The sequence below is a fragment of the Anoplopoma fimbria genome, chromosome 2 (assembly GCF_027596085.1).
Source record: "Anoplopoma fimbria isolate UVic2021 breed Golden Eagle Sablefish chromosome 2, Afim_UVic_2022, whole genome shotgun sequence".
Taxonomy (NCBI): Eukaryota; Metazoa; Chordata; class Actinopteri; order Perciformes; family Anoplopomatidae; genus Anoplopoma; species Anoplopoma fimbria.
The window spans coordinates 21,129,453-21,143,052 of record NC_072450.1 but is presented as its reverse complement, the minus strand read 5'-3'; the positions used below and the strand labels follow the sequence as shown (position 1 = coordinate 21,143,052).

General features: G+C 38.3%; 1 protein-coding gene across 1 annotated transcript; it reads right to left on the bottom strand.

Moving 5' to 3' along the window:
- Positions 1-1,061: 1,061 nt before the first annotated feature.
- dpep1 (dipeptidase 1) lies at positions 1,062-10,352 on the bottom strand. Its single transcript, XM_054609522.1, has 10 exons — positions 9,986-10,352; positions 9,644-9,770; positions 6,302-6,434; positions 6,047-6,197; positions 4,500-4,569; positions 3,779-3,955; positions 2,871-2,955; positions 2,670-2,745; positions 2,400-2,535; positions 1,062-1,351 (listed from the first exon to the last, which is right to left on the bottom strand). The coding sequence occupies exons 1-10, from the start codon at positions 10,111-10,113 to the stop codon at positions 1,172-1,174; spliced, it is 1,263 nt and encodes a 420-aa protein (XP_054465497.1). The 5' UTR covers positions 10,114-10,352; the 3' UTR covers positions 1,062-1,171.
- Between the last annotated feature and the right edge of the window lie 3,248 nt (positions 10,353-13,600).

Sequence of the window (13,600 nt, the reverse complement as noted above, 5' to 3'; positions counted from 1 at the left end):
ATTCTGTCTGTGACTGACAGGTTTGTTTACACTATAAACCACTTTTTTTACTAACTATGATTTAAAGGTGCTATACTTGTAATATTCTTTTCTTGAAACACTTAAAGTAGCCAATACATTTGCAAATGTACTAACCACTGTAACTGGCAGACAAAAAAGTTTATCGCCTCTCTGTCTTGTAATGATTATGAGTCATGTCCTTTTGTTATATTAAAAAAAAGTAATGAGTGTGGTTTAAATGCTTCAGAATTCATCAGTACCAACTTAACTGCAGGGCATTAGATGTTTTCACAATAACTGCCTGATACAACCTTTTTTTTTCAAACATGTTTTTCTGTATTTAAGATATAATGTAGCAGTGAGGACATTCTGCCTATTAAGCCAATAACATCTTGTGAAGAGCAACTAGTTTCAACACTGTTACTTAGAGGACGATGAAAATGTCAAGGTTTCCGTGAATAATAGGAGAAAAACACACCACTGGTTCAGCCTTCAAAGATTTCATTGTGTAATAGTAAACTAAATGTGCTAAAGATACTTTTGTATTGACTGAAGCTCCTCAAGTTGGTCAGAGAAAATTGTGTACCGTTTCTTTATTTATTTGAAAACTCTTTTCATACACTTAGCCTATCAATGTCCTTACCAAGTGAAAACCCTAGTGACTACGAAATATTGCCTCTTTAATCTTAATCATCAATCGCTAAACTAAATCAAGTGAAATGCTCCGACCAATGTAATGTGTAAATTTAATTTAGAACATGCAAACCACCATCAGCAAAACTTTAGGTTGAGAAACCACAGAGATGTCTTATGTCTCCTTAGTTGTTACCCTCTCAGACCACTAGATAGAGCTATGCACTGTACTACCTCAGATCAATAAACTTAACTTGGTCCAACATGATAGTCACTGTGCTGCTGTCTTTGTTTACCTGATAACTGTAACACTGTTGGTCAGTTTTTTTTGATCAATTATAGTAAAGCTAACCTGCAAAACTTTAAAATCAGACAACAACAAGCTGTTTAAAAAAACATTTAAACAGTAAAGTGAAACTTTTTGGTGATTCTGTCAAGAGTGGATATGTTGAACACATCCCAACATTTAAATCAGACTTTATTAGTATTCACGGACAAATTCTTGATGAACATACCATCTGTTAGTTTGATAAGCATCTTATGAAACTGTTACTGAGATAAGAGCCTGGAGAGCCAGTGTGAGCACAAGGGCCAGTGTGCTCAGTGATTGGATGGCTCCAGCGCTGGGATAACCATAGCTCGTCCTGCACGAGTTCTCCACCTCCTTATATGGAATAGGAACATCATCTGGACTCTTGCGTTTGAGACTGTCACGGACCTAACACACATAAAGATAAGACTGTCAGACAGCAGGCAAAGAGGGAGTATGATAGGTGTGTTTACGTTTACTCCCAGGGTCCACCTAGTACCAAGGCAACTTCAGTATGTAAGTCCTTCATGATAAAAAGAGCCAATTCTATTTACTTTTATGACTCATAACTGTATTTAAGCTGCAGATTTCTTAAATGCACCAACATATACGTATAATTGTTTTACTGCTTTTGACTGATCAGCTTTTCATTGTTGTGGCCACCAGGTACAGAAAGTATAAGATGATTATAATGGATTGTTAACTGAAAAGTGAGAATTGTGCTATGTGTCGTTATTTCCATGATAAGTTAGGCATGTCACTGGTATCATACATGTTCTAGGACAGTTTTTAAGAGGAAAAAAAGCTTTGCACAATTAGAAAATAAGCAGCACTCATAATGCAGAAAAACGGTGCGTGTGAGAGTTAAACTATCATATTGGATTATTATTATAATTCATGCATTAATGTGTATGTGGCATTTTACTGTAAAAGTTGGTCAAAGTGGAGCTAATTTCAACAATTGTATATTGTGTAGTTTATTCTACAGTAGACCCTCATATTATATAAAATCATATATGTTAAATCCTAATCTGTCCAATAACTATTGTTGTCAAATAAATTTGGTGCAGTAAGAATTTACAATATTTCTCTCTGAAATGTGATGGGGTAAAAGTAGAAAGTAGCATAGAATGAAAATACCCAATTACAGTACTTGTTACATTCCACCACTGGCTGCTAGTGGTTCCTGTTTGCACTTTTTCCATTGGTGAACGGACAACCATCACCGGTTTACTTTTGACACGGAAGAAAATTCTGGAATATCATGATTACTAAGATCTTGAAGAGTGAAAGTGTACTCCAGGTTGTGGCCGTACACAACAACATCATTATTGGCCAAAAGCATACGTTAAAAGTAATCAAACCCGTCAAATTTTGTAGTTTGTAACTGTCTATACATTTGTGGGCTCCAAGCCCAAATCCAGATAACCCTGATGTTTGTTTATGTGTGTCTCACCTTCTCAGCATTGCTTAGGACTCTGAGCAGGTTGTTTCCCAGAGCAGCTTTGACCTCCTCATCAGTCCATCCTCTCCTCAGCAGTTCAGCGACCACTTTGGGCACCTTGGACACATCTTCCAGACCCTCTGGTAGTCTGAGAGGATGACATGCAGAGAAATATAGTTTCACAATTCAGTGTTTGTTGTTTTTTACAGTTTCAACTTATCTTACCGAGTGTTGTGACCAGAATATGATGTTTTTGTTCAAATTTGAATGTTTTGAACTCACCTTGTAACCCCGTCGTAATCTCCACCAAAACCAACGATGCCCGCCCCGGCTACTTTCTTTATATGGTCAAAGTGATCTATGTTGAAAGCAGTAAATAGAAGATAAATGGGATGGGCCCAGGTTTTTTTTTATAGAAAGTATTATAAATGTTAATATTTAACCAGGTTTACAGCAGCTGTCATGATCATAACAGTAGTTTACCAGCAACATGTGAGATGTTAGCGGTCTTGCTGCAGGTCACATAGTCATTATAGAAGTTCACCATGACGATCCCTCCTGTCTGATTCTGTAGAGACAGACAGGATTTAACATGACAGTGAAACGCTTACTGACCTAGAAACTCATCTATAGGATGGAGCAGGACACAGTGTCATTTCTGCTCTGTTAGGCAGGAAGCCCGCTATAGTGTCTGAATGTGAAGAAAGAGAACAGGGAGAGACTGGAGATTGGCCAAGAGATGCATTCAAACTCACAACAATCCAAGTACACGGGTTATTGACCTCTGCTTTATTATCTATTGAAGTGAATGTCTCTTGGTGATAACTGAGTTTCTTATTATCTGTTTTGTTATATTACAGTTTCCTGGTTTATTGCCTTTAACAAGGAAACTTATGAAACATTAGGAAACTTTGGAAACATCATCCATGTATCAGTTGAACTGGACACAAGGCGTCAATTTACAACCACTTTCAGCCCTTTGGTTCTATAAAGAGCATTTACAATAGTGTTATCTGAGATAAAAGTGCTGGACAGCTTTAGTAGGCTGTTTATTGTCTAATGGTACTTTCTGCTTTTTCATAGTCACCTTCAATATCATTGGTTGAAAGTAGCTCAGTAAAATTTTATCACATGCTTTATGTTATTTACTTTCTGCTACTTCATATTCCACTACATCTCAGAAGGAATTATTGTATTTTTGTACTCCACTACATTTATTTGACAACTGTAGTTAGCAGTTAGGTTTGAGATTAAAGTTTTTCATAAACATATCATAAGCTTATAATATACAGAATATTGTTGTTAATTAAACCAATTGTTCTCAACCCCTTTGGCTTGTGACCCCTTACAAAGAAAGTGTCTAGTTTGGACCCCTTGCGAGTTCCACTCACCACTCTAATGAGAACATCATCGGGGACATTCCTCTTGTGTGGACAGACGCTGTAGGCGGAGGAGTGGCTGAAGATGACCGGAGCTACAGACATGTCCAGCACCTGCTTCATCACTGCTTCAGTCACATGAGCCAGGTCGATCAGCATCCCCAGACGGTTCATTTCCACTATTAGTTGCTTTTGTAAGAACAATGATTATTTCGATTAAAATGTATTTATGGTACCAAAAATATAAAACTTGCTAACATCTGTATTTCTTTTGATTCTAATGTTTTTAATTTACCCTTCATTATGAAATAACAGTAAGTTTTGTTTAAGAGATCTGTTTTCACTCTGTGTTTCGGCATGTCTGTTAACCAGCATAAAAACCCCCACATGAAATCTGATTTAGTTCAATGCTGTAGGACTGTTTATAGATCTCCTATCCACCTAGTTGAATGAACACGCTATAAAATAGAAAATACTTTGTAAAAATATATGTACATATAGATATTAGTAGATTAGTTTCTTACAATTATATTTTACGAAATATGTATGGTTGCCATAACACAGTTGTGGTACAAAAAGGAATCATTTCAATAGTGTGTGCTGACATTTTGTTTTTACACATCTTTGAAGTAATGTTTAGTCATGCTTGTAATAAACTCAAGATGGAAGACACGAATGTGTAACTTATTACACTTTTAAAGCATAATTTGCCCAAGCATGCTTGTTCACTGACCTTGCCAAATGGAGACAAGCCATTATGTTGAGATGGCTCTGATCCAGTGTCGACAAGCCAGTTATCCGCCCTGACGAGAAAAAAAAAAAAAAAAATGAGTCACCATATTGAAATACTTTATTATTTAAGTAAATTTGTTGATTCAAATGCCACACCACTTTGCAATGTGATAATATTAAAAGTATATTACGAATATACATCAAGTACATATTCTCATACAGACCAAATAGTTTAATAATAGTCAGGTGAAAAAATACAGATACAGTTTAGGAGGTGTCAGGGAGAATTAGTTTTTTCCATTTCTTCATGAATAATTTATAAGGTTTTCTTCTACAGTTACACTACATTTAGCCACCGAAAGTTATCAGGGAATCTGATACTTCTGCCTGGAGAGCTCAACAGGCCGGCAGGAATCCCCCAAATTCCCCACAGCACAATCTAAACTGACCATGAAGTCTGATGGTAATAAACCATGCATATACTGTTTGACCGAGCGTAACTGAAAGCTGAGGTTATAAATAGAGAAAGACTGTCTTCAGTGTGCTGTAGCTACCCTTTTTGTTGTTACACCCCAGTAAAATATCACTATATTAGACATTTTAGCAGTGTGAAAAGAAAAACATTTCATCAATTGTTGCGACTGAATAACAGTATGAATGTGATCCTAATGTGTTTTATATGTAAGGCAGCTCTTGGCCTTATGTATTCATTTATGTTGTTGTTTAAGTATGACATTGACATGTGTATGTGCATAGGGTGATTGAATGTAACTAAGTACATTTATCTTAGCTATTTGTACTTTTACTTGGGTGTTTTCATTCCATGCTAATTTGTACTTTTGACTCTACTACATTTATTTGACAGTAATAACTTATTTTTAATGTATTTAAAAAATGAAAAAGCAAATTAATTGACATTACCCATGATGTCAATTTGCCAGATTTAGTCATACAGGCTAATTTTCATTTACAGTCCCTGACAGGTTGATGGCAGTTTACAAATTAAGACTATGTACAACATATATGAAGAGCTGCCAGAATATAATGTATTTTTATAGATTAAACAATCAAAAAATAAAAATAGTGCTGAAATGATTAATTGTTTCGTTGATTTACAGGAACTTACAACTGTTTTGATAACAGTTTACTTGTTTTAAGTTTTTTACCAGGGCCAAACATGTCATGGTTTCAGCTTCTAAAAAGTGAGGATTTGCTGCTTTTCCTTGACTTAAGTAACAGTAAACTGAATCATTTTAAGGTCTGACAAGCAAAAAGTTGAAAGTGTCACGTTTGCCTCTTGTTAAGTGTTTTGGGCCTTTCTCATTACTTTGTGAAGTTTTACAAATCAATCAATCAATCACAAAAATAATCAGGTGATAAACTGATTTAGCTCATCATTCATTTGTTGCAGCCCTATATAATATAGATTTAATTAGCCGGTCTTCAGATGCACAGGTACATGGGTTTGTGTGACTGTTGTAATGTGACGTGTTAATTTTTTTTCACATGTTTGAGGGGGTAAGTCTGCTGTGTGCGGCTGGCTCTTACCAGGGTGTGTTGCAGGAATGTGTGAGTGTGAGGTAGCGGACCCCCAGCTGGTACATGGTGCGCAGAGTGCCCAGACTGCTGTCCAGGGAGTGACCCCCCTCCACCCCGATCAGACTGGCTGTCTTGTTCATGTTGAAGGCCTCCATGATGTCTGTGCCGTGCAGACATGAGAGATGAGATGGGTGAATCAGAGACAGGTATGAACAGAGTAGAGGTGGCAAATGTCTCTGTAATTACTAGTACACCTTGTCTCACCTTGGCTACTGGTGGCAAACATAAAGACTTCTGGGTATTTTTGACACATCCTGTGAACCACATCTATCTGCTCCAATGTTTGTCTGACAGCATCTTTGTACTGAGTCTCACAGGGAACATAGGCTGACCAGAACTGAAAGAGGAACAAAACATTATGTATGAATTATGAGAACCGCTGTGTATCAGAGGATGGTTTATGGAGCTACTATGTTCCTTATCAGAACCACATCCTCTGTATTCCTTGACTGTTGATGCTTTGTTTATACAACATGGGGAGTGGGTAGAGTATCTCTTTTAGATGAGCTTAGCTGGAAAATGGCTGCGTGAAAATAATGGAAATGGAAATACACAGAGTTAATTCTCGAGAATTTCACATAACACATGCAAATAATGGAAATGGAAATACACAGAGTTAATTCTCGAGAATTTCACATAACACATGCAAATAAGGCCCGAGAGATACAGATAATTCATAGACTGGGCTTATTTTAGTCTTTAGTCTTTGGAATGTGGGGCTTTAAAATTAAGATTTTCTTTGCTTCAGTTTGCATAAAATGAAAAGGTAGTTTTGTCAAGGTCAAGGTCCCAGAATCCATTCTGGTGTCATTAAAGATTTTCCACCTGAATGATAATAGTGTGGTAGCTTTTAAAAACTGGAGAGAAAATTTTACTCAGGTAGGCAAGGATTTCATCAAGACTGGCATTGAATTAATCTCTTTCTGCATTCTTAGCAAGGTCCATTCGATTATCATGTATAATTTATAATGATTAGTGTGCAATTCAACATCAAAATAAACCAGAGAAGAATGTTGAATCTGATGAATAGATGAGCAGGGTAGCACTTTAAGGGATGCACTGATCCGACTTTTCTCACCTTATCCCAACACCTCAACACAGAGAACAAGTCAATACTGAGATGAGATCCGTGCTCTTCTTTCCCTTATTAAAATTAGAAGTAGTAGAAGCGGCACAAAGCTTTCAACAGCTCTTCCTGGGGAACCCTAAGGTATTTCCAAGCCAGGTGAGATATAAAATCACTTTTACCAGTTGGACGTGCGCAGAAAACCTCTGAAAGAAGACATCAAGGGGGCATTCTGATCAGATGCCTAAACCACCTCAGCTGGCCCTTTTTGACTCAAGTAAGCGGCAACTTTACTCCATGCTCCCAGCGGATGTCTGAGCTCCTCACCCTATCTCCAGGGCTGGACCCAGCCACCCTATGAAGGAAGCCCATTTCGGCCGCTTGTATCTGCAATCTGTTTTCGGTCACATCCCAAAGCTCATGACCATTGGTATGGGTTGGAAAGTAGATGGGCTGGTAAATCGAGAGCTTTCCATCTCATATCCCTGTTAACCAAAATGGTCTGGTACAAAGCCTGAATCACTGCAGATGATGCACCAAATCACCTGTCCATCTCATGCTCCATTCGGGTATGCCTTGAGATCCTGTCCATGAAGATCACTCACAGAATTGGTGACCAATAGACTGGATGGGCAAACTCCCATGACCACTCCAACAGCCCTGCAAGGGTAAAGAGCTAATTCACTGTTCCAAGGCCAAGTGGTTGTCCATAGTCTCCCCGAACTTTTCCCTCACCCGGGGGTTTGCTTTGGCAACACCAGCAGCTGCAGCCCTTCTGGCCAACTGGTACCTGTCTGCTGTTTCTGGAGATCAATGGGCCAGCCAAGCCCGAAAGGCCTCCTTCTTCAGCTTGATGGCCTCTTTCATCACGTGTCTACCAACAGGTTCCTGTCATGTGGTAATCAGTTCACAGCTCTGCTCCTGTCTTGAGTGTCCGAGACATATGGCCGCATTTCTGATGAAACAACCACAAAGTCGATCATCGAATCTTTGGCCTATGGTGTTCTAGTTTCAAATACACTTATGAACTGCCATATTCTCACACATGTTGTTTATTACAGCGAAGCCATGACTGGCACAGAATTCCAACAACAAAGCACCACTTGGGTTCAGATCCAGCAGACTGTTCCTCCCAATCACCCCTCTCCAGGTTTCTCAATCATTGCTCAAATGAGCATTGAAGTCCCCCAGCAGAGCTAAAGAGTCCCTATTCGGCCTTCCAGGACATCACCTAGTGACTCCAAGAGGGCTGGGTACTTCAAGCTGCTTTTTGATGCATAAGCATGGGAAACTCCAGAAAAAGACTCACACAGTCTCTCTCCAGGAGTTTGGTTCCTGGCTTTGCCTGCCGGCCAATTCACAATGCACCCATCACCCCTGCAAGTGGTGGGCCCAAGGGGCAGTGGCGTACCATTGTACATTTTTCGGACTACGCCTGGCCATGCCCCATGTGTCAAGGCCCGGCCAAAAGACGCTTGCCTGCAAGTTCCACTCCCAGTTCTGGCTCCAAAAACGGGGGGCCCAAGTGTGACATATCTTTCCTGGCCAATTAATATGGGATCAGTGAATTGCTCTTGGTTTGGGCCCTCCCCTGAGACCACTTTCCGTGGCATACCCTACCAGGAGCTACTGCCCCCCAACATCACAGCTCCCAGTAGCTCCTTACAGGATGCTGATTGGGCCGTGCACTGGCTTGCCGGACACAAACAATTAGCTGAAGCCAGACTAGGTGAACTTTTGTGTTATATGTAATGCAGAAATTCTTGTGTGATCTTTTGATATCGCGAGAATCTTGCTGCTGTGCAAGGTAACAAATGTCCCAGATCACAGACAAATCTGCACTCGCTCACGTGAACAAAAATTGATTGTGAATTTTCAGAGACGCAATCCGAGAGATGCACCGATACGTTGCAAACCAATGAGGGATCTCCAGCAGTTCAAGTATCTGGAAATGTATTGAAATGCAACCTCCTGTTGTGGATCACTTATTTAATATGCAAACCACAACAAATTCAAAATACCCCATTATAAGATTTACGTTGTGTAATGTGACCAGTACAGGAATGTTACGCCTATGAAAGTCCTATAGTGTGTAGGTGCCATAAAAGTTTCTCCAAATTTTGTTTGATCTAACATAGAGCTTTTTGGCACACCATCACAATTTTATTTGACACCTTGGAGATGTTCAGTAAAACTACACTGCTCTGTGGCTTAGAGTAAACTACTTGCAATGCAAAAGAGCTTCCGAAGTTTATAAAAACTATCACTAGATTAGATGGTTACACTAAGGAGCGATGTGCCTTACACCTCTCATTGATATCCCCAAAATTATTAATTAAATAGTATCTTAAGAAACTTTGTGAAATGTGAAGCAGTTTTGAAGATTATACGTTTGAAAAAGCAGATAAAGAATAATTTGACCTTGAAAGGAAAGTTTACTTTATTTTCCCAGTTTCCAATACATAATGTTCTGTACATACCTGCGCACCCAGACGTCCCTCCTTGATTTTAGGGATGTTTGTGTGTGTCGTTTCCAGATTGTAAAGATCTACTTTGTTGAGCTCGTTGTTGAATAGCTTTCTGAACTGCCATGGCAGGTCGTTATGGCTGAAAGACCAGAAAACTTCTCATCATCAACAGGGATTTAACAGCAGGGAGGAAAACTTTACCCAGAATACCACTAGAAATTGCTTCCAGAAGTGGGCTTTTACTATAAAACATAATCGTTTACTGCTGTTTTTGTTGCTCATACAGCAAACAGTACATCTTTAGAACCAAATGCAAAGCGCACTTTACTTTATACAAAAGACCTTTCCATTTACCCATCGATGAGCGGGGTTTCAGACATCAGCTGCAGAGCTCTGGTCATGTACGGATCCTCCGCTGAGGTGAAGGCACAAGAACTGATCCATAGCGCCAAATATGCAGCTGCGATAACCTTGGAAAGCATTTCTTAAACTTTGACAGACAGTTAAACGCACTGCTCTTCTTTCTCTTTGTGTCCTTAAACTTTCCTCTCTGTTAGCCAATTCACAATTTGTGACTTTCCTTTAACCTCTGAGCTATCCTGATTCTATAACTGCTGTTTCCAGTTTTCTTCTTTTTTTTTTTTTTTTGCAGCTATGTAGATTCTTTCAGATTCTCACTCCAGCTTCCAGTCTGTTTCTGTCCGATTACGCACTTGAAGATCAACTCTGCTCATGGCTCCTCCTCTGTCATGAGCCTGCTTCTTATTACAGCGTCTGCAGTCATAAATGCAGCCCAGTAGCTTAATAATTCTTAAAATCTCTACAGTTGTTAAACACTGCATCCTGGTTAATGTATAATGTACCTTTTCACTGCTTTTTCCACAGTTCACAACGTGTTTTGAACGAGAATATCTCAGAGTTTTAGATGTGTTGTTCCAGAACTGCTAAGCAGAACCAGCACAGCAGTCTGGAGCACATTAAGCATATTTACATTGAAGATGTGTGATCGTGAGTTTCATACAAAGTCACATGTGTAAAAGTGATTTATACTATAGATTCTCACATAAACTGAAACTCAATAAATATAAAAACAATTTGTTACCCAGCTTGAATGATATGATGAAGAGACCCTGTACAATAAGGGTGTGAGTGTTTATATGAAAACACTCGGACAAAAAGGGACTTCCAGGCGTGCATAAGTTTTTAAATAATAGTTTTACTGAAAGTACAGAAACACATTCACTTCAGCGCTGACTGCACCCTGCAGGTGGCATTGGTCGTCTGACGCAAGCGTTACGTTGCTCTCTTTTCCACCCTCTTACCACTATCATGTCCAACATTACTGTGGGCCCCACAAATGTCTCCAAGACACCCAGTTCATAATGCTGCAAATGCAAAAGCTTTCATTAGAGAGCTATAGGCTCAAACACCACTGTGTTACCTCATACAGTGATAGATATTGACTTAACAGACATTTATTGAAATTAAAATCTTCATGATAATTTTTTAAATATTATTGGTATATGTTTTTTTCTTACTAAAGCTCTCCTTCACCTCACTGTATCACTACATTTACCTCTCTAGAATCCCATATCAATCACAGCTCTCTTTGTCAAGGGCACCTTTGACCAGTTCCAAAAACAATTTCTGCACCAAACACCTGTAAATTCTGATACATTCAGTTAAATGTGGTTTTGAAATCAAACTATTCAACTTGCATTACTAACAAAACTCCAGTCTCTTAGCAATAAGAAATTAATTAACACTTTATCAAACCAACAAATGGGCAGTTGACCTTAGGGCTGCACTAATCATCATATCTAACAATTGATGAAATTAGATAAAACAATGTGAAAGGTGTTATTCAAAGTGATGGTTCTACAGAGAATTATTGCTGAACTCTGCAGTTTTCCTCAGCTCTGTGTTTTAGCATCTTTCTTTTTTGGAGTGCTGTCTCGGTTGACTCTCAATGTTCTAATTTTCCTTGTTTCCAGCTGTTTTCAGTAAAAAGCTAATAACACAACTGTATGCTACCTGATAAATAACAAACACAAACTCACAGCTAAAGAGAGAGTCATCTATGTTTCTCAGGGGTTGATGGAGACAAAACAGAGATATTAGAAGAGTGATTATTGGACTGGTGTTGTCGGTTGACTCTAAATAAATGATAATGTTGCTCTGTAATAGCTACATGTGCAAATAAGCAACTGTTTTCATGTTCGGCATAACAGTGTGGGTTTGCTTGTTTCTGCTGCTGTCAATGACCTTCCCTGACAAAAACAGTATTTAAACATATTCATGTCATGCCAAAATTAAACCGAATTAAACCAAAAAGCCAACACAGACCACACCTCACTGCACATAAATGAAACATTATGGGACTCAGTGACTCAAACTTATGCATAAATATATATTCCATTCCACATATTGTGGCACTGTTCGAACAGTCATTAGTTTGGACTTTAAAGACTGTATATATACATATTAACACACACACGAACACACACATATATCGCGCTCATACACACGACACACCTTCATTGTTACATTCCCAATGTTTAGCGTGTTTCTGTTTTTTCAGGCATTGCTTATACAAAAGCCGGTCTCTATATCCTTAACCCCATGCCATACTTTAATACTTTTACTTCTGTAACAATTATTGTTGCTGTTATTGTTGTTGCTCTTGTTATGTTTATATGAATGATGATCATTATTTAAAGATAAAAAAAAATATTTTTTAAAATTGCATGTTATTTTTTTAGGGCTTCAATTTAGCAGACTGTAGAAAATATATAATCCATTTCATGATGATCTGTTAGGACGTGTTTCAGCCAATATTAGGAACAGAAATGACCTGGTGGTCTACTGAACAGTGTTTTTTAATGTTTTCTGAGTGTACAGATCTAAACTACCCCTGATATGACAAAATGCACCTGTGATTCTGACTCAATTAGGGAACACATCTCCACAACACAAAACAGTTACCGGTGAGTTCATTGGATAATAATTGAGAGCCTTGTGTAATGAATAAAATGAGACTGATTGTCTTCATGCTGAACATGCACTAAAAGCTTAATCTACATGTAAATGTAGAACGACAGATGATTGATTTATTGCTTCTATCATCTCCACCTTCTTATCTTCAAGGCTGCTTTCCAAATGAGTCAATAAAGATGATGACCTCCAGTAAGTGACGCCCACTTCAGTGGGTCAAAGAGTGAAATAAGAATTATTCAGAATTCATATTTTTTTGCTGCAGTGTTTCATGTACAGTGTTCTTTTATCTCATACCTCATTTCAGTGTTTATGGAGGATTAATATTGATGGATAATAATTGATGAGATTAACAAGCTGCATCACTAGATATCGTGTAGCTAGTGATGCACTCTGATTTTCCAGCACAACAAACAACAAAGCAGGTTCCATTTGTATGTGACGTGTCTTCAAATTAAGAAAAAACACTTTGCTTTGAAAACCAGTGTTTCACCTTGAGCAATTTACACTTACATCTTACCAATATTTCAGAAAAAAAGGGTATGATATATTTATTTATTTATTTACAGTGTTTTGTTCTGGTGGGTGTTACCAACAAAAACATTTTTTCTTTGAACTGGCTACACAGTATTTTACTTATGAGTAAAATGATGGACAATAAAATGCATTTATCTCCATAAATCTTCTCCACTAAAGTAAAACAAAATACATGGAGATATAAGCATCAAATATCAACAACACCAAGCAGCAGAGAAGACCATTAACAGGTTGACATATACCTTAGGTGTCCGAGCATCACTGACATGAAGAGGTGATGGTGTAGTCGACAGTCTTCACTCATCAAACACTGACTGATCTCATTCTACAGCTGCATCCTGAAAAATAACGCCCACGGTTAGATTTGTCACCTCGTATTCGTACAAAGTTTCGTACAAAGTTCTGGACCAGGAGTTAAAGTTGGTTACATATTTTGGA

Excerpts from the sequence above, each read along its gene's own strand:
- dpep1 (XM_054609522.1), bottom strand. The coding sequence starts at position 10,113 with ATGCTTTCCAAGGTTATCGCAGCTGCATATTTGGCGCTATGGATCAGT. Across the intron at positions 4,570-6,046 it reads CATTCCTGCAACACACCCTG|GGCGGATAACTGGCTTGTCG; the intron begins GTAAGAGCCAGC and ends TTTTCTCGTCAG. Across the intron at positions 2,956-3,778 it reads ATGATGTTCTCATTAGAGTG|AATCAGACAGGAGGGATCGT; the intron begins GTGAGTGGAACT and ends CTGTCTCTACAG.